This window comes from Neovison vison, chromosome 2, assembly GCF_020171115.1.
Source record: "Neovison vison isolate M4711 chromosome 2, ASM_NN_V1, whole genome shotgun sequence".
In the NCBI taxonomy this organism is placed as follows: domain Eukaryota; kingdom Metazoa; phylum Chordata; class Mammalia; order Carnivora; family Mustelidae; genus Neogale; species Neogale vison.
The window spans coordinates 212,370,115-212,390,487 of record NC_058092.1 but is presented as its reverse complement, the minus strand read 5'-3'; the positions used below and the strand labels follow the sequence as shown (position 1 = coordinate 212,390,487).

Here is a 20,373-nt window from a genome sequence, read left to right as displayed (position 1 = left end):
ACACATTCTTTTGTATGTGGATATCCCAAGTGTCCCAACACCATTTGTTGAAAAAACTATTTTCATCATTGAATTGTCTAAGCATTTTTGTCAAAAGTCAGTTGACTATAAATGTATGGGTTTACTTCTATATTCTCAATTCTACTCTATTGATTATATATCTGTCCTTATACTGGTACTACACTGTCTTGGTTACTGGGCCTTTGAAGTAATTTTGAAGTGAGGAAATGAGTCCTCCAATGTGTGCTTCTTTTTCAGGTTTGTTTTGACTATTCTGGGTCATTTCAATTTCCATATGAATTTTAGGATCAGCTTGCCAATTTCCATTAAAAAAGGCAATTGGAATTTTGATAAGAATTGCATTGAATCTGTAGATAAATTTGGGGCATATTACTAATTTCCATCTTCCAGTTCATGAACATGAGATTTCTTTCCATTTATTTGTCTTCTTTGATTTCTTTCTTTCTTTTTAAAGATTTTATTTATTATTACTTTTGAAGATTTTATTTATTTATTTGAGAGAGAGAGCTAGACAGAGCATAAGCAGGGAGAGGGAGAAGCAGGCTCCCCATTGAACAATCCCTGCCCCCCCAACCATGGATGACTAGATCCCAGGAGCCCAGGATCATGACCTGAGCTGAAGGCAGTGGCTAACCAACTGAGCCCCCTAAGCACCCCTAAGAGGTTTTTTTTTTTTTTTTAAATAAAATCTTTTTTTTTAAGATTTTATTTATTTATTTGACAGAGAGAGAGAGAGATCACAAGTAGGCAGAGAGGCAGGCAGAGAGAGAGGGGGGAAGCAGGCTCCCTGCTGAGCAGAGAGCGCGATGATGCGGCTCGATCTCAGGACCCTGGGATCATGACCTGAGCCAAAGGCAGAGGATTTAAACCACTGAGCCACCCAGGTGCCCCCCCTAAGAGTTTATTTTTAAGTAATCTCTAAACCCAGCATGGGGCTTGAACTCACAACCTCAAGATTAAGAGTTACACGCTTTACTAACTAAACCAGCCAGGGACCCCTTCTTTAATTTCTTTCAGTGACATTTTGTGTTAACTATGTACCATTTTTTTTTAAAGATTTTATTTATTTATTTGACACACACAGAGAGAGAGAGAGCTCACAAGTAGGCAGAGAGGCAGGCAGAGAGAGAGGGAGAAACAGGTTCCCCACTGAGCAGAGAACCCGATTCGGGGCTTGATCCCAGGACCCAGAGACCATGACCTGAGCTGAAGGTAGAGACAAACTCTGAGTGATCCAGGCGCCCCAACTATGTACCATTCTTATGGGCTTCTACTGCTAGGTTTATTTCTACTTATCCTATTCTTTTTGATGCTGTTACAAGTGGAAGTCTTTTCTTAATTTCATTTGTATATTATTTATTGCCAATTTATAGAAATACAATTGATTTGTTTTTGTGTTTTGATCTTCTATTCCTGCACCTTGGTGAATTTATTAGCTCTAATAGTTTTTTCCATGTGGAGTCTTTTGGATTTCCTTATATATAAAATCATGTCATTTACATACAGAGATGGATTTACTTCTTACTTTCCAATCTGGATGCATTTTCTTTCTTTTTCTGCCCCGGCAGATACTTCTAGGGACTATCTTAGTTCTTCCTTTAGGGAAGAGGGAGAAAATTGGTGGCAATTGGGCATCAGAAATCTCATTTCTATGCTCTTCTTTATTACTATTTTGAATTATTTTATCCTCGTCCCATGGTTAAACCTTGGTTATTAAGTAGAGCCTTAACCTATTTCTACCTCCGCACACAAAACACATCAAGAAGAGTTCATTATCTTGCCCCTCTGGGAGCTCTTTTGTCCAACTCACCCTTACAGGGAGTTCATTATGTATTGCTTTTCTCTCTTAATCTTGAATTCAACTGAACATTCTGGTCAAGCTCTAGGAGCTCTCCCCTTTCTTTCCCCTTCTTGGAACTTTTGCAGACAGGAATCGGGAAATTGCCACAGGGTTAAATAGCAAATGTACAGAATACAGACTGCCTGGAGAAAGCAAAGAAGCCAGTAACATCAGGACAACCAGGCAGCAAAGAGGAGGAAAGGAAAAGAAAGTAGCAGAGCTTAGTGAGAACAAATTTTATCAACTGGATGCCAGTTAATGAGAAACAAAGCTGATACTTGGAAGGAAGGGTGCAGTTTCCGAGCGTGGGAAACAATAGTCCAGCCGGAACATTTTATTTATTTATTTTTTAAAGATTTTATTTATTGGGGCGCCTGGGTGGTTCAGTGGGTTACGGCTCAGGTCATGATCTCAGGGTCCTGGGATCAAGCCGAGCATCGGGCTCTCTGCTCAGCAGGGAGCCTACTTCCCTTCCTCTCTTTCTCTGCCTGCCTCTCTGCTTACTTGTGATCTGTCTGTCATATAAATAAATATTTTTTAAATATATTTTTAAAATATTTATTTATTTGACAGAAATCATAAGCGGGAGGAAAAGTAGGCAGAGAGAGGGTGGGTGAGGAAGCAGGCTCCCTGCTGAGCAGAGAGCAGGATGCGGGGCTTGATCCCAGGAGTCTGGGATCAAGACCTGAGCCGAAGGCAGAGGCTTTAACCCACTGAGCCACCCAGGTGCCCCCCACCTGAACGTTTTAAACAAAATAGAGGGAAAGGAGTGGAAAGGCAGATACTGGTGAAGAGAATACCACTACCCACTCAGGTTATTAAGGCCTGACGAGGCCTCCATGAATAAAGACTTGATTTTGCATGCTCGGAATTACTCTGAAACAATCTTGCTTCTCCTCCAAGGTGAGGGCAACCTGTATCAGCGAGCAAGGAGAGCTGGTTCTGGGGAACTCAGAAGCCTAGGCATTGTCAAGGTGGCTCCTACCGGAAGACGGAAGACGGAAGACGGAGCTTCTTCAAACTGTAAAAAGTCTGCATTCTCATGAGGATTCTCAGGTAAGTGGTAAAGGCTAAGGCTTTTCCACCTTAAGATCATGCAGCGCTCTTTATCCTGGGAGCTTACAAACCTTCCCTTGGATTGTTTATCTTTTCTTCCTGCTGTGGTTCATCAGCATTTTCAGGAAGCCACTGAATTCCCAGGAGGGACCACATTTCTTCATGTTTCTTTGGATGATTGACCTAGACTGCCCAGCCTGGGCCTCTCCTGCTGTTCTCTTCCTCTGTCTCTTTGTCTTGGGCCCATGTGACCATGTGATACACCAGACACCTGGCATTTCCCCAGGGCTGAAGCGCCAACTGGTGTAAATGTGTTTGACTTCATGGCAGCAGACTCCTGGTTTCCTGCTGCCAAGGCTGCATTTAACCTAAAGTTACCCTTAGGCAGGGCAGGGCGGGTTACCAGGGTATGAGTCAGCCGGAGTAGCATCTGATGACTTTTTTTTTTTTTTTTAAAGATTTTATTTATTTATTTGACAGAGAGAGATTACAAGTAGGCAGAGAGGCAGGCAGAGAGAGAGAGAGAGGAGGAAGCAGGCTCCCTGCTGAGCAGAGAGCCCGATGCGGGACTCGATCCCAGGACCCTGAGATCATGACCTGAGCCGAAGGCTGCGGCTTAACCCACTGAGCCACCCAGGCACCCCGCATCTGACTTCTTTTTTACTCTTACAGGTACATGGAACAGGGACAGTCAGCATGGTAGACCACAGAGATAAGTTCCAGGAAACTTTGAACTGCAGCCAAAAATCACCCAGACACAATGCAATCAGATTCACTTCACTTTTATTATGAACAAACACAATTTCAGATCAGTACAACTAAGCTTCAGAGTTGATATTAATAGAAATTATTCCAAAATTATCCTTAGGTCACAAATAACTACTATCCCACATAAAAGGGGAAAAAAATCCCACCCAATCAAGGAAAAGGTATCCTGTGTATCGTTTCCATGGCAATAAGTTTATGCATTCTCAAATTTTGTCTGGCTGGTTATCCACCACTTACCCAATGGATTTATCCAATCTCTCAGAGAGAATCATATCGATTAATGATAGCATCCGGGACACACGGTTCATGGTGGACACAAGTTCACGGTGGATACTGCTACTATAAAAATACTCAGGACTTAAAAGAATTCCTCTGCTGAAGGATCCCAAAATGCTTTATAAAAAGCATTAGTCACGCCTCAAAACTGCCCTGTGAGGTAGGTCAGTATTATTATCCCATTTTAACAGAAGGAAAACTGAGGCACATTATAGTTAAGTGACTTGCCCAGGGTCACACAGCAAGTCAGTGGCACAGTGGTAGGAGAGGCGCTGGCCTTAACCACCCGCGTCACGTGGACACCTTGCTTTCTTTGACCTTTCACGCTGACCCATTTGAGCTATACTCACAGAGAATACACTCAGGATACTAGCAAACCAAGGAGAAAAAGTTTCCATTTTAAATGCTACAACCATCTTTTAATCTAGAAAATATCATAAATCAAATACATTCAGATTACTTCCACCCTCCATCAAATTTGGGCACTTAATAAAAACAGCCCTAAGAAAAGTTTCCAAAATGAAGCCCAGAAGGGAATCCTGTGAACAGCTACACTGATAATTCTCCAGCCAGGCCCCCTCTTCTACCAGCCACTTCTGCAGGGTCTCAGGTGCAAAGGAACTCCACGGAGGGAGGGAGGAGGGAGAGCAGGCTCATATGCAACACTGATTAGAAAAGATGTAAGGCACCCAAATAAGTTGTCGGCACACCCACAAAGCAAGGACTGTTAGAAATTCAGACTTGAGTTTCTGGATCATTAATGTGTGAACTGAACTCAGCTTTAAAATCTTGAAGACAAGTTTTCCTTACTTAGCAGACACCCCTCTACCTCCACATTCTCCTATACGGAGGGGCCCTCGGCCTGAGGACCCTGTCCAGCCTTGTGTAGGATCATGGTACGGACCAGATCCCTGGGACAGGATTAGAATAGAAAGACAGACTTGGTTTTGGTCCAAAATTATAAAGCAGGCATCTGAGAACCTGTTGAACTGAAACTACCCAACAGGCATTTCCAAGGGCTAAGTCCACAAGCCAGCAGATCTGAACTACAGTGATGTTCCATTAGACTCTTTTCTACTGAGAGGAACAGCTCTAAAGGTGTGGATGCCTTTAGTCCCCTTGTAGCCTCTGGCTATTCAATACATACAGGAAGAAAGGCCCTCCCTCTTCCCTTCCACTACTGGGGCTCAACAGTACAGAGAGCATTTGGTATTACACATTTCCAATCTTTCAGAGAGTAAAAGCCAGGCTTTTGCATTGATGACTGAGGTACAGGGACAGGGGTAGTCCAAGGTTCTCAAAACACTGATGCTTTTCTTCAGACCTCTTCTACACTACCCTGGCTGTGGCCCTAGGCTGTGTGGTGGGGCGAATGCTGGTTAGCTTGCCAAACAGAAATGCTGTTCAGCAAAGTTCATGGCATTTCAGATCCCAAGTCGGGCTTTGCAATACACCCTGACTCCAGGGAACAGGGCCTCCTTTTGCATGAGGCACTTTGGAACTTTCCTTTGCTTCTTGTGCTTCCCAGTGAAGACTAGGCTCCCTCCTACTTCTACAAGCATTGCACTGTCCGCTGGGAGCACAGACTCGGGCTGGGCAGGCGTACCGAGCGAGACAGAGGAGGCTAAAAACAAACCCCTTTCTTGCTCCATGGCTGCCTCACTGGCACAATCCATGTGCCATGGCACAATCCACAAGCCTCTGGCCTGGTTGTGCCTCATGAGAGTGCCTGAGCCAGGGATGTTTCTAGTAAGGTTTGCCAGCCTCTTCTTGAGTCATCAGTGTGGCAGGGGAGCTCAAGGGTGTAGGTGGAGGGCCTCTGGAGGCCAAGTGAAAGTGGTAGCTAACTTTATAAAGAGAAACAGTGGTTCAGTGACCCTGAGCGTTCTGTCTGCAGGAGAGGGAGCTGCCTGGTGAGCAAGAACCATCACTACCTCCGAGTACACACAGACGCGGCTTCCTGTCCAGAGAGAGAAGAAAACATCAGGGAGGAGATAGAACCGGGGAGGGGAGGGATGCATAGATAGGGTAGAGCCAGGAATCAAAACCCACAGTAATTAAGAGATTCCTACCTCGCCCCCCAGGCAGTCCTACACTTTACTGAGAAGGACTGGGAGAAATGGTTCAGCACTGCAGGGAAAAACCTTCTAGTTTGTATTCATTCCAAGGAGAAACTAGAATGAATGAATGAACGTAACATCTAATTTGTTTGTATAACCAGCTTCTAAATCAGGACACCCAATGACTTACTCAGCAGTAACATTCTGAATCCCCTGGCAATGTGTTCCCAAAGCCCTTCCTTTGTAAAGTCATCTCTTAGGAACTGCCAACAGACCTAGCCCTGAACCTCTCCATCTCCTGTCCAGCAGTGAGAGGAAGAGTAGACAACCCACCTCATTTCTCCTCTCCTTCAAGCACCCCTCTTTCAGAGGGAAATACCCTAAGTGAATTTCTTGAACGTTCCAAGCAGAGTGTGTATGTATATATATTTTGATGTTGAACCCAACTCCACCACTTAAAAGCCTTCCTTTTTTGGAAGACTGCTACGCTCACCACTATGCCACAAACACGTTCCTTTTTTGGATGTCTGGAAATGCTTCAGACACCTTATTACCATGATGGGAAATGACCGATGGCCCGAAGACGGCAGAGCAGAAAGATGAAAGAATTTTGATGATTCTGTGATCTGCTGGATTCTCCCAATTCTGGAAACAACCAACCTCAAGATTTCTCATCATATGGAATAAGAAATCTTCCTGTTATTCAAGGAAAAAAAAAAAAAAAATCCTTCCCCAGGAGAGACCACTTTTACTACAAACTAAATGCTGCTTCTTTATCTTCCAACCTAAACTACACTGGGACACTGAGATTTGCTTTTGTGTTCTAGCATTGCTGGGCTCTAGGGCCATTCCCTATTCAGAGTGAGGAGAGAAAGGAGGCATGCCGTCTGGTGGGGCTCCAAGTCCTCACTAGGCAAGCAACCGTGTGTGTCCAATCCCAGCAGGAGCTCCCTGCCTGGTTTCCCACCTCACCCCATCTTTACCTTTCAATCATACCATGCACGCGAACTCTCTCCTCTGCCGGTTTACCTGCTTTAGAAGCTTTGTGCCAAATAAAGTTATTTTCCACTCCAACTCGCAAAAGCCTGAGCTGAAGATAATTAACATGGGCCTTCCCAGAAGGTATGTTCTCATACCTCTAGCATGAGCCACCCACCCTAAAGCTCAGGAAGCTCAAGGAAAGAGTTATGTGGGGCAAAGACCACTGATTCTGGACTACAGAAAGGTTGTCTAGGCTGTGGAAGCTGGACACCCACCCACGAATGACCAGCTGCTTGCCTGGGAGGCAATGAGCAAGGAAGAGAAAGGAAGGTGGTTAAGAACCAAACAGAGAAAAGGACAATGGGACTAGGAGAGAGAGAGGATAAGAGAGAACTAAGAATCTCGGCTTAGCATCATGAAGGCAGAGTTGTTGGCTTTCAATTTTAAAAGAATACTGTATTGGAATGGGTTAACATCATCATCTTTAGCATCCTGGTAGCATTATTCAGTAGTTAATAAACAGAACATTAAACCTGTGCCTGGCTGGCTTTTGGAAAAGGAACCCAAGGGACCCCAAACTCAGCCACTCTTGTAGCTTCCGTCTCCAGTTCTTTTAATCCTGGCCAAGACAGCAGCCTTGGATACTCTCTTCCGGTCGTAAGCAAGACCGAGGGCAGCCATGCAATCAATAAAGAAGGTGGTGAGGTTGATGTGCCAGCGGTACTCACTGGCAGAGTAGTCGTAGGGGAAGGAGTGGTGGTAGTTGTGGAAGCCCTCCCCTGGAACAAAAGCAAGGACAAGCGTTATGGAGCTGCACAGCACAATGTGGTGGTTGGTCTTCTTGGGTCTTCTCGGTCTCCGCAGGCGGGGTGTCCAGCAGCCGACCTCAAACCTAGCAGAAACTTGCTGTTGCTGAACAGACGAGCAAGTCCAGTCTCTTCGGCTCTGAACCAAACTGATCGCCTCAGAGGCATCTTAAGAAATAACTGGGGAGACCTGGCCACCAAGTCTTTCTAGGAGCCTGTGTCGGAGCAGGACCAGGGATTCGAATCTCTCAGAGGATAAGCCGACTGGAGAGAAAGGGCTCGGTGCCGGGAAGGGATTTTAGGTGGGAAAGTTCCCTAAGTACTGGTCTGAGACCCCCAGAGGCTCTTGGGGTACAGAAGCACGTGTCAGGGTGGGGAGAGCAGAGGGTCCCGAATGAAGGACTTTGGCCGCACTTCTTCCAACCACCTCTACGTGGGAACAAGGGGGGACAGTACAGACAGAACTAGGCAGTTAACAGCCCAATGTCAGGAGGAAAGGGGCCCAGTGTAGGGCCCCGTGTTTCCTCAGCTTCTACCAGTTTGGAATGAACTGCTCCGGCTTCTGGTTCTATGAGCTTCCACCCTGGGGTGTGTTGGGTGGGCGGGGACAGTCTAATAAAACAGAATTTCTCTGAGGGAGTCAATGCTTAGATATTCCCTCTCACCTCTGAGGTTCTGAGAGGAGCGGCTCACTTTGCTGGGTTGAGGGAAAACAAAGACATTCTGGTGTCAGAGAATTTCAGGAAGAGGTAAAGCTTTGGAAACTCCACAAACTCAATAAAGAAGGTGGTGAGGTTGATGTGCCAGCGGTACTCGCTGGCAAAGTAGTCGTAGGGGAAGGAGTGGTGGTAGTTGTGGAAGCCCTCCACAGGGCTTTCTTTTCCACAGAAAGCAAGTTCTCCAACTCTTGGCAGAACTCTTCTTTTGCATGGTATTCAACAATTAACAATACGGACCCTCCTAAAGCTGGGGGAAAGCTGGGTCAAGAACAGCTAATAAAAGAGCACAGTGAGCTCTTTGAAGATAAAAGAACCCCGGAGAGTAGTAATGATATTAATAACAAGCAAGTGAAGGAAGTCCTACAGAGTAAATGACACCATCCAGGGCAAGTCAAGGTCTGTCCTCCCCGTGTGACACCTGATTATTCAGTGTGAACTGAGTAGGAGGCTGGGATAACCACCAGGCCAAAGGTACTGACAGGATTACTAATTTCCATAAGTGGCTTTGTACCAGGGCTCTGTGAAAGCTTGATACAGACCTCTACTTATCAGATTTAAAACGGAATCAGATCCACACCCAGCAGAGAGACAGAAAAAAGGAAGGTCCACAGATAGAAGGACGGACAAGACTTTGCAACTGGGGTAGCAAGATACCTCGGGAGAAAGACTCCAGGGAGGAGGTCAGCTTTGACTTCGAGCAAATGAGCATGTGACTGCGTGGCAGGTAACTCAAGAGGAACAGATTAGACTGGCAGGTAGAAACTAGCGACCGCAGAACAAAGGTGGAGGTGATAAGGGAGAGACAGGGAGCAGAGATGAAGGGCAACGGAGACGACCTAAGACACTGGCCGCCATTCTGAACTGATGCTCATAGAGAGGCTGGAGTTGGGGACCCTGGGGTGACGTGGGACAAATCTCATTCTAGAAACTTCTATTTCTAGAAAATCTTAAGACTTACATAACCGAAGTCACTGATTTCAAACATGGGCCAAAGGAAGAACAGGCACAAGGGTACAAAGTGAGATGTATGAGAAGGCAGAAGAAGACAGGAAAGAATGCCTCAGTCCACACAGGAGAGATAGCCAGGGTTGAGAATCTAAAGGAAGATTTTCTAAAGAGAGAAAGCAAAGGCGAGGCTGTGGTGTGCAGAAACGTGTGCACCAGTAAGGCTGCCTAGATATACTGTAGGACCAATGATGGCACCTGATCACCAGTGAGGAAGAGGCCACAGGGGTCTGCTTAAGGAAAATAAATTCCAGGCCTTGGTCAAGGTCTATATTTAGTTGCCAGCAGTGACAAGAAAGAACGGAGACAGATGGCAGAAGCCCGTTGTCTTAGGCTCTGGCCAGTGGGACTGGAACAACAGAAAGAAATTCATGATAGTCAGCATTAGCTCCGCCAGCAGGCACTTGTGAGCAAACCAACTACTTTAGTGGTGGTTCCTGAAGCCACGTTGTGGGTAAGGCTGCTCCCGGCACAGAAGAGAAGCCAGAGAGAAAGGACAAGAGATAAGACTGATGGGGGGTCATTAACAGCCATAAACAAGTGCTTTGATGTCCTTCATATTGGCACCAGCAAGCCGTACAACACAGCATACACTTCAAACACAACCTACTCGAATATAGCAAGAGAAAACAGAAGCTGATTAAATGTAATGACAAGGAGTTATTCTACATTTTATAGAGCCTATTTCTTTTTTTTTAAGAGTTAAGATTTACTTACTTTTTTTGAGAGACAGAGTGTAGTGGGAAAGGGCAGAGGCAGAGGAAGAGAGAATCCCAAGCAGACTGCTCCGTGAGCTCAGAGCCCAACATGGGGCTTGATCTCACAACCCCAAGATCACAACCCCAGGCGAAACCAAGAGTGGAGTCGGATGCCTAACTGACTGCAGCACCCAGGGGCTCCTATACCATGTATGAATGTAAGACACAAGGCTCGCGGCCTATCCAGATAATCCTGTTGTTCCATTTATGCATTCCCTGCCCCAAGCAAGACTTGGGAGTCCAGCCCCAAAGGTGACTGGGAAAAGGAACACCCAAAGGGGCTGATCAAACATAGCGTTTGCGAAGGTTCTAGAACCTGAAATCAAAGGCACTGTTGCTTTTTACCCTTTCCTTTTTTCATGGGACCTGCAGCCCAACTCCAAAGCGTCTTCTCATCTGTCCTTTAGTGGAAAACGAGCCAGAAAGAAGTCCTAGAACAGGTTCATCTGGTTTTTCTGGCCCTTCGTCTAATACCCGAACCAGTGGACCACTAGCAAGGGTCTTGCTGTGGACAGTGGACTTACCTACAGCTCCCAGGGACACCAGGATGTTCTCTCGGGGGCTAATGTTCTTGTCGTAAGGGCGGTATCCGTACAGGTGGGCAGCGCTGTTCACCAGCCACGTGGCGTTGAGCACGATGGCGTAACGCAACAGAGTGGCGACGAACAAGCTGTTTCGAAAGGTCTCGCCCCAGCAATAGCAGGGCACAAAGGTGGGCAGGATGAAGCACATCAGCAGAATGCCGGATTTGTAGTACCTACAGTGAGAGACCAGATGCTGGGTTAAGAGGGCAGAGGACGCCTCCTGGTCCCGCCTGATTTTCCTCTGTAGCTGCTGGGACCGTCTCTTCCCCTCTACTTGAGTACCATGTCGCCAGAGGCACAGCAAGAGGGGATGGGGCGGGGCAATCTTTTGAGAACATCCCAGTTTTTAGAAAATGAGGTAATGAGGGGTTGTATGATTTTTCTAGCATCACACCAGTAGGAACCGGTGGAACAAGGATTGGAAGGCTTGTCTCCAGCCTCTGAATCCACTGTTCTTTCTGACTGTAGCAGCACACCATCTTGGTGAAACAGGTGAGGTCCAGGTTACCAGCTCATAAACTCGAGTTCTCCTTCCCAGGCTGTTTTTCCATTCTGCCTTTAGGCTCCTTTCTCTTTTCTGTCCATGTTTTTTGCAGAGTCTAGGGTTTGTGTCTTGCCTCCAGGTCCCGCTAGCCACCTCAAAATCGTCCCTCTTCCTCCTCAGGCAGTCACTGTCCTTCAGGCACCCAAGCCCTCTGGAGGCCCCACGCCATTCTTCACTGTCTCAAATGTGGACCACGCCATTGACATTCCCAGAGAACAGATTTCCTGCTTCTCTTCAGCACTCAAGTCTTACATTCTTGTGTCATTAGTATTCCCTGCATCAGACTTTTGTTCCTGCCACTGCTTCTGCAGCACAGACCCCCATTAGCCCCGAACTCCTGGCCCTGCTTCTCACCTCTCTTGACTTGGTTTTTTTCTTTTTTTCAACCCTCCTGAGAGTAACCTTTCTAAAGCACACCTCCAGTTACACCACATTCCCGCTCAAAAAACCTGTAATGGGTTCTCACTGCCTATCGAATTAAATCCTAAATCTGCTTTTAAGGCTCTACAAGAATAGCATCAGCTTCTTTCTGGTCTTTCTTCGACCACACCCTATGCTTCAAGCAGAAGGCCTTTGTTGCTGGAACATGCTTTCATGTTCTTTCTTTTTGTACTCTCCCTCCTGGCACACACCTGTGAAAATCTCTACCCATCAGTGGATTCCAAAGCTCTCTTCTTTATAAACCTTTCCCCAATGACCCCCACCCACTACACTATCTCCCTTTCCTTTGTGCCTCTCATTGGTAAAGAAAGTATCTCACCACGATTCCTAGTTATGCAGACCCTCGGTTTTCTCTCTGCTTCCCAACAGGCTACAAGCTCCTTGAAGGTTAAGAATTGTAACACATTTGTCTCTGTATCGTGACCATCCTAGGTCACTAAGTATTTGCTGAATCTAACTGGTTTACTTAAGAGAACTCTGAGAGGAAGTACAACAGTCCACGGCCGTGAGCCTGTGGGCTATTAACTATTAGGGTTTTAAATTTAATTTGGAACATGCAAACCCCGTCTATTTCTCAGGTTAAGTTTATAAGCTCTCAGAGAAAAAAGGGGGTTCTCCAAACACCAGATGCCCAGCTCTGTTACTGTTTCACTTACCTTCTCTGGAACATCACCAGCTTCTCAGCCTTGAGGTCAGACAAGTCTAGCGAACCACCCTTCTCCTTGACAGCTGGGTGTTTGCGCACAAGCAGCCAACCCACGTGAGAGAAGAAAAAACCACGCCGGGAATTGTGAGGATCGGCATGCGTTTCTGAAAACTTGTGGTGGGCACGGTGATCTCGGGCCCATTCATACACGTCGTTCTGGAGGGACAGAGAACAGGAATGTAGGCCTGGCCAGAGATTCCCTCTGCAGAGAATTCCAAGGGAGAGGCAACTCTAAGAGCCCCTGGCTCTCAAGCCCACCCTCACAGAATACCCAGGAGTCAGGGTACCCGAGGAGTCCTGCAGCGGGCCTCCTCTGCTCCCCCAACTTGCCACTGAAGCTTAAGTGGAAAAGCAATCTGAAGTCCCAGGACAGGTACCTGAGTAGGACTAGCCTCTTGAGGGTTACGGAGTGGGCAGAATGGAGGAGGAGATCATACAGAGCTCTGTTTCATTAGAAAAGCATATGGCAATTCTATAAGCAAGAAAAAAGCATTGGAGAAGGTCCTCATGGGGTGCCAAACCCCTGGGCATGGAGAACCCGGGGCAGGCAGCCTGCCCTCCAGGTCCTGGTCAGTGGGTGAAGCTTCCGGGAGCTCCAGTCTCGTGCCACACACATCATGGCACAGAAATCACAGTCCGGACCGCATTTCCAAATGACCTCTGCGCTCCTCCGGAATTCTTTCAATGCCTTAAAGGATGTGCTCAATCTCTTCCTTTGCCCTACAAAGACAACATCAGGGCCCTCAAGGCATGAAGTGCTGTGACCCAGAGTATAACTGACTGTGGCCGAGTACCTGGGACACTGCCATGAAGAAAGGGATCAGTTCAGTTTCTTTCCTTTTTCCTCTCGCTCCCAGCTAAGCCCCATACCCCTGGCCATCTTCTGTCCCTGGCTCCCCCTTACCAACCAGGAGTTCTTCTCCCACTCCCCTGCATTCTGTCTCTGCTACTCACCTTCCGCCTCAACAAACCTCAATTCTGGACTCAGCCAGGCTGGCAGCCTGATACAGGACTGTGATGTCGGTCCGCCTAACTTCTCAGTGACCCCATTTCCTCATCTGTAAAATGCGGGTCACAGTACCTCCCTTCTAAGACTGTTGTGAGAATTTCATGAGCTAATTTATGCCAAGGGCTTAGAATAGTCAGGCACATGGGGCTACGGAAGTTATTTGCTCTTATACCTGAGGACACAGAGTTCAAGAGTCTATGAAACATCAACCTCCACCCTGTTGCGGAGGAATCGTAAGCTTTTCACCTCGAATCGTGAATTTCTTGTTCAGTGCCTGCCCAGGAAACCGGGGTCAGTTCCTTGCTTAGGCACAGTAAGCCCTTATGATAAAGGACTACAGTGGCCCAGACTACATGATAACAGAGGGACCTGAGGATCAAACCACCACCTCGTGACACTGAGACTATTATCTGTGTATCTCCTACTTCCTTCTTCCAGTGTGGACTTAGGGACTGGGGCTGCGCTTAAGGTGACCCTAAGGGGAGAGGACAGCCAAGTGCTGTCTGCATGTGGCTCCTCTCTAGGTGCTGAGCTTCTCCATTCTGCCCCCGGAACCATCAGAAGAGCAGAGAGAAAAGAGCTGAGCAAAAAGGCAGCTTCTCACCTGGAAGGCCATCGTGTTGGCAATAATCAGGAAGACCCTCAGGGGCAGCCGAGCTTTGTAAGTCCGGTGACTCCATAGGCGATGAGCTCCTGCCGTTATGCCCAGAGCACTGAACATATAGTAGAGGTATCCTACCAGGGAAAGTCAATGTGGGCAGTCACTCATCTGGGAAGGCATTCACACGATGGTCCCCGTCCAAGTCTGTGTGTTCTTTAGCCTTTGAGTGAGGATTTGTTTCACCTTGAACTCCTGGGATGCCCTGGTCTCCTCTGTCCCTTACTTTTACCCCTTGAAAAATACCATCACTGCCCATCCTCTGGAATTAGCTGAGTCCCAGGCGCTTGAGAAAGGCCAGGCAGAGAAGCAGGCTCTTACCACCACCCAGCTGGCTACTTGTCATTCTCTGTGGTGAGGGACACTGTCCCTGGTCCTATCTCCTTTGACCTTCAGCTAACCTTTTCCAAAGTTGTAAGTACATAGATGACTCCTGCAAAGTTCACGACCCATAAGCACGGGTGGTATTAAGCTTCTTGAAAGCTAGGATGGTCTGAGCGCTGGCCAATTCAGGGGACCCTGAGCTCTCAGGGACACTCACAGGGCTCTGAATGATGGCTATGTACCAACTAGCGTGAAAGCATTTCAATATTCTAGCAGGCAGTGCAGTCCTATCAGGGGAAAAATCTGCCCTGTCTTAAGCTTTGCTAAGGACTTGGTCTTCTCTGAGTCACTGAATACCTTGAATGGGGTTTAACATCCTCACGTTGCGGTGGAAGGAAGGAATACACGCTGAGAAGTGAAGTGTTTATCTAGGGTCAAATGGCTGGTGAGAAATGGAGCCATGGTTGGAGACCAGGTTTTCTGTCAACAAGCACTCTTTGTTCCTGCTGTCCTGTCCACCTCCCCAAGATACCCACATGGTTCCTCTGTCTCTCCTTTGCCATGTGCCTTGGTCCATGTGCCCATACTCCCTCTGGCAAGGCTAATTCTAGATGGTGGCAGGAAATCCTCCAAGTGTTCGCTGAAACACCCCAGCACCGTCCGGCCACACCTTTCCTGGAGGCCTGCAGGATCTAATCTCCGGATGATATAGAGATACAGTCTCTAACTGGGAACTGGGTTCCTGGGTATACCCGTCCTCCTCTGTTGGCTCTAGCAGGCAGGGGCTGAGGCCTTGATAGAGCAGTGACTGTTGACAATGTTTCATTCCTGGGGAAGCAGCTAGAAACAATGGATCTTTAGTGGCCACAGAACTCAGTCGCAGTCAGAGACACTGAACAGTGTCACAAACTGTCCCGTGTTCTTCTCCAGCCATAGATACCAGTTTCCTAAACAATCCCCGCTCCCCTCCTCCCCTAATCCTATCTCCCTCCATGCTCTCCTATCCCTCCTCCAGGATCTGGAGGACAACCATGGAGCCAGAGTCTTGTCCCAGCACAAGTTCTACCCACGGTCCCAAACTCGGGGCTGACATAAGGGCCTCGGGCAACTTGCTGGCCTCAGCCATGTGCTGACTTCTCTCCAGATACGCTATCTACCTGCACCTGGAAAAGTGAGAGTTGAGCCACAGCCCACCAAACAACAAGGAGGAAGAAAAATGGCTTCGGGCCTGAAAGCAGAAGCACTCAGAAGCTCTGAGGTCCTCCGAGGTCTTCCACTGAGGACCCTGGCAAGTCGACTTAGAAAGTGCCTAAGATCGTAGTAGCATTACCAGGTCCTTGGGAAAAGAGCCCATACACTCCAGTGCCTTTTCCAACCAATCTTGAAAGCCTGTCTAACAGAAGACCGTAAGCCAGTGGGAGAGTCGTGTCTCTACCAACGTCCAGACTGCTGGCCTGAGTCAGGTCTCCTCATTTTGGTTCCAAGACAGAGACCTGAGAAGTTTTACCCTTAGGCCCTCAGTGTTCCCAGAGATCTCTCTTTAGTCCTCCCCCTAAGGGCTCTTCAGAGAGGCGCTCAAAATTGCTCAGAGTCATGAGAAACACTGGAATCACAACCCGTCGCTAATTTAACACTGTCCTTAGGGATAAAATAAGAAAAGGTGAAGCCAAGCTCCTCAACTCTGAAGGTGGGGCCTCTGACCCTCCCCTGCTCCTCCTGTTCTGACTTCCCTTCCACCAGCGGGTCATCTGCCTAAGTCATCCAGCATAGGGCCCAGGAACAGGAAAAGAAAGTCACCATCCAGTCCCTGTTTCTCTGTCCAAAGGCACGGTACACATCAGCGAGCGGCAAGACACCAAAAAGCTAGTGGGTGCAGCCTGGGCTTGGGGATCATCCTCTGCCCGCCCCTCCCCCCGCCCCAGCAGCCAAGGGTGAGGAGCAATGAGCGGCTGTCTTGCCACACTCTGGGCTTCACCAGGTCTACAGGGTGTCCTGAGGCTGCCAAGGGGCTTTCTAGGTGACAAAAACTACTTGTGAAGACTCGTCTACTGGGGAGAAAGGGTGGAGAGGGGAAGCCACAGTCTTCCAGGGAGACCCTCACTCCTGCTCTTGACCTCTCCCACTACAGCTGAAGTTCTTCCCCTGCCTTCTCCGAGGGGCAGAGAACAGGCATCCCCTGCTCTTTCTAGATAGAAGAGCCCCTCCTGGCCTGCAGATGAACTGATTCTCTGAGCCTGGCCGGCCCCAGCAATGACCCACATTGATCATCTAAGGAGAACTACCTTCCTAATCCTAAAAAAGCACTGTTGTCCCAGTTGTACCTGGAAAATTAGAAATCCCAAAGAGAGCGGATCTACCCAGCTGTACTTCTCTGTCTCTGGCACTCAAGAGGATTTCCCAAGACAACTACCTTTAGGAAAAAGAGGTCCTGGGGGAAGCAGCTACACCTGGGCCGTTCCACACACCATCCTCCAAGAGTGCAGCTGTTGGCAAGCTCCCCATACCCAGGACTGTGCTGGAACCCCTCAAGCAGTCTTCTGGAGGGCAATCCTGAATCACCATTCTCAGAGAGGGCCAAGGCAGAGCCCCTGGAACACTGGGGCTCTCTGCTCCCACTTCCCCCTTTCCAAGTCTGGCTCTGGGTAGCAGAGGGGAAAATGCCTGCAAAGCACATGTGTGTGTCCAGGGAGCAGGGCCCTGCATCAGCTCATAGCCAGGCATCCCGGAAAGAGCTGAGCTAAGGGCAGGTTAGAGACAAACTGGGAACTGACTCCCTCACTGCCGCAGCCTCGAGGCTGGGGCTGCTCAGGGCTCTCTTCTCTGGCCTGGCTGCCCCAGCCAGGCAAGGGGCTGGAGGGGGGCGGTGGTAGGGGGCACTTCATGACATTAGGAGACAAGGGCTGGAGCAGGCTAGATGGGAACTGGAAATGTCTCCTCGACCTCATTTCATTCCCAGAACACGTTCATTCGGTGGCATGTATAGCTCCCCAGAGACTTACATGGAGTCCGAGCAGCACATCTGTGTAACCGGGCTTATTCAGGAGCCTTCTTCGGCTGTCTGTTTAACAAAGCAGCCTGGCTGGGCCAAGGGCCAGGGCAAAAGAATTTTGTGGGTAACCTCTTCTCTTCCTCCCCCTTCTGCTAACTCTTGTCCTGAGCAGTTTCTCTTGCTGTGCTCTGAGTGTGCTCTGCACATCCCCCATAGAGCTGCTGCTCTAGTCCCACGTTCCCATGCCTCCCAGGTCGTGGCCTTGGCAGGGCTGGGCCAGGCAGCCAAGCAAATGCCCCGAAAACAGGGAAAGCTGACTCTCTGGCACAGGTCTACTCACTTCAAGGCCTGAAGCACGTGGTCTCAGGGCTCCCTGCCCAGCACCCACACTTAAGGACCCCCAGAATTGTCACTCCTGCATCCCGATCCCCCCAGGCCCCATTCGTGGCCCACCACTGTGGGTTCACCAAGAGACAGGGCGGGGAAAACCTGGGCCTGGAAGGGCCGTCGCCTCTGTATGCAAGATCCTACTTTCTTAAAGGAGTAGGGAGAAGCGGGGGTATTGGGTAGGAAGCACAAGAGAATCTCTTACCCCAGATCAAGGTGTAGGTCTTGCAGCTGGGAACCAGCGTGATCCCGTACAGGGCTCCCACGTGCAGCAGAAACATAAGGATGATGTTTCTCCAAACATACTCAACCTTGGGCTTTGGGCCCTCTGGATCTTTGTAGCTTGGGTCATAGATGTCGTCTTTGATTTCAGGGCGGACGTCTCCTTCCAAGTACAGAGAAGGCTTCTCCAACTTGCCGCCTCCATTCTGCAGGATCCTGGAGGGAGGTGCTGTGATGGTGGTGGTGGTAGTGTAGGAGCTAGAGATCTGGAAGGGGAGAGGAACCAGAGTCAGGAGAGTAGAGGACACGTGCAGTAGCCCCCGCCACTTCACTCCCTCAGCAAGCTGGGGGAAGGGTGGAGTACAGACACAGACCCTTCCCCCAAAGCCCGCGTTAACCACCGAGAGCCCGGTTTACCCCCTGATGGGAGAGAGGGAAGTCCCCAGGAACTGTGCCGATAGGTTGGGGAGGGGAGTGGAACCTCAAGGTGAAGGTACAGGGGGAAGGAGGAGTAATAGAACACTCACATCCCTAAAAAAACACAAAGGAAAACCCGCATGCACACAGACACGAAAGTACAACCGGGTTTTTCTTTAAAGCTTAAGAAACAAAAGTTGGGGAACAAAGTCCTCAAATCACATTCCCCGTTCCCGACAAACTGAAAGCAGTACAACTCGCAAAAGATGGCTAAGAGTCCGCGGGGATCCTCAACGCGCTCGTCCACCCAGCGCCCGCGGTCTGGGGCAATCGCCCGGAGCTCACCTCCTCTTGCAGCAAGTGGGCCGGCATCTGGGCTCTCTGATGCTGGGAGCACTTGCCCGCGGCTGAGACGGCAGAGCGCGGCTCCGGACAGCCCGCAAACCGGGCGGAATTCGGTTACCGAGCCGGCCTGTGCGCGGTGAACCGCGGCGCTGCTCGCGGAACGCGGGATCCGTGTCGGGCTCCGAGCCGCTGTGCGTGGATCTTCCCGGGCCGGGGATTTAAAGGCTAGAGCTGGCAGTGGGTGACCGACACCCGTATTTCCCAAGACCCCTTTTATTCGCTGCCAACAAGGGGCAAAGTGCGCAGAGTTGGCTCGCCGTGGGAGAGCCGCCTGGGCGGGAGAGGGGAGGAGACAGAGCTGAGGCGCGCTGCGGGCTGGAGACGCGCAAACAGGATGCCGCAGACACACCGCGGCTCCGCAGCCGCAGCCCCAGCCCCTGCCCCTGCCCCTGGGGAAATGCTAATGGGCTTCTGTAGAATCCGGCGCGTCATTGGCCGAAGGGAATTTGGTGCCACCTCGTCCAGCCGTTGCCATTGGCTCGGCGCAATCTGCTGTTCCCTCTGCCGCGAGCTACTCGCTCCCCCTCCCCTCTCTTTCTCCTTCTCCGCTCTGCTTCCACCGGCCGCTGGGCCTGTGCCCGGCATCCCGCGGCTTCGGCGGCGCTCGGGAGCCTTCCCTCGGCTCGCGGGAGAGGACCTGGGCTGGGAGTCAGGGGTGGGCACCATCCCGGGACCGGCCCCTCTCTCCCCTCCCCCGCACTCCGCGGCCGGACCGGACCCGGGGAGGTGTCCCCGGCAACAGCGGGGCAGCCCCAGGCCCGAGCAGCGCGCGCCGCTCGCTCCCGCCTTCCGGCTCGCAGGGACGCGTGGGAGGGCAGACGTGGCTCTGAGCTGGAGGGCCGGAGCCCAGGAGGCCCGCGGGGTCCCGCCTGACTCCCCGGCGGGTGCGGGGCCGCGGTTCGCTGCGGAATAATGGCCCCGCTCCGGGCCCCCAGCCCCGCCGCGCGAACCCGAGCCCTCGGAACGCGCGGGTCGCACGCACGCACATCCACGTGTGCGCGTGTGTAGACCTGCACGCGCGCACGGTGTGCCGCCGCTGGGCGCGCCCAGCAGGGGACAGTCCCCGCCAGGCACCGCGCTGCGGGAGGAGGGGGGCTCCCATCCCTCTGCCCACGCGTCTGGGACGTGCCGGGACGTTCTGGGGAGTCTTGAGGCTACCAGGCGGTCATTTGGGGATCGCCTTCAAGGAAAAAGGCAGGGAGCGCAGGCACGTGCTTTCACACAGACGCAGGCCAGAGGACTGACCCGTGCGTGCAGCACAACTAGCTGACAGATAATCGCGTTAGGACCAGGAGCGGGTTCGCAAGGATCGGTTTATTTCATCCCCACTGCGACCCCAGGAGGCGGGTGGTCTGCTCTAACCCTTTAAAGATGAAAAAGTGAGATTCAGAGCGGTT

The 20,373-nt window shown here is 50.1% G+C and overlaps 1 protein-coding gene across 1 annotated transcript; it reads right to left on the bottom strand.

Annotated features, from left to right (window-relative positions):
* Nucleotides 1-7,437: 7,437 nt before the first annotated feature.
* SCD (stearoyl-CoA desaturase) lies at nt 7,438-19,328 on the bottom strand. The gene is made up of 6 exons (XM_044240311.1): nt 18,917-19,328; nt 18,138-18,420; nt 14,179-14,309; nt 12,516-12,721; nt 10,815-11,047; nt 7,438-7,781 (listed from the first exon to the last, which is right to left on the bottom strand). The coding sequence occupies exons 1-6, from the start codon at nt 18,941-18,943 to the stop codon at nt 7,582-7,584; spliced, it is 1,080 nt and encodes a 359-aa protein (XP_044096246.1). The 5' UTR covers nt 18,944-19,328; the 3' UTR covers nt 7,438-7,581.
* Nucleotides 19,329-20,373: the final 1,045 nt, after the last annotated feature.

Bases quoted from the DNA above. Each gene is read 5' to 3' on its own strand.
- SCD (XM_044240311.1), bottom strand. From the start codon at position 18,943: ATGCCGGCCCACTTGCTGCAAGAGGAG. The intron at 18,421-18,916 runs GTGAGCTCCGGG...CTCCCCTTCCAG, and splicing joins CCCACTTGCTGCAAGAGGAG to ATCTCTAGCTCCTACACTAC. The intron at 14,310-18,137 runs GTAAGAGATTCT...TTTCCCTGGTAG, and splicing joins GACCTACACCTTGATCTGGG to GATACCTCTACTATATGTTC.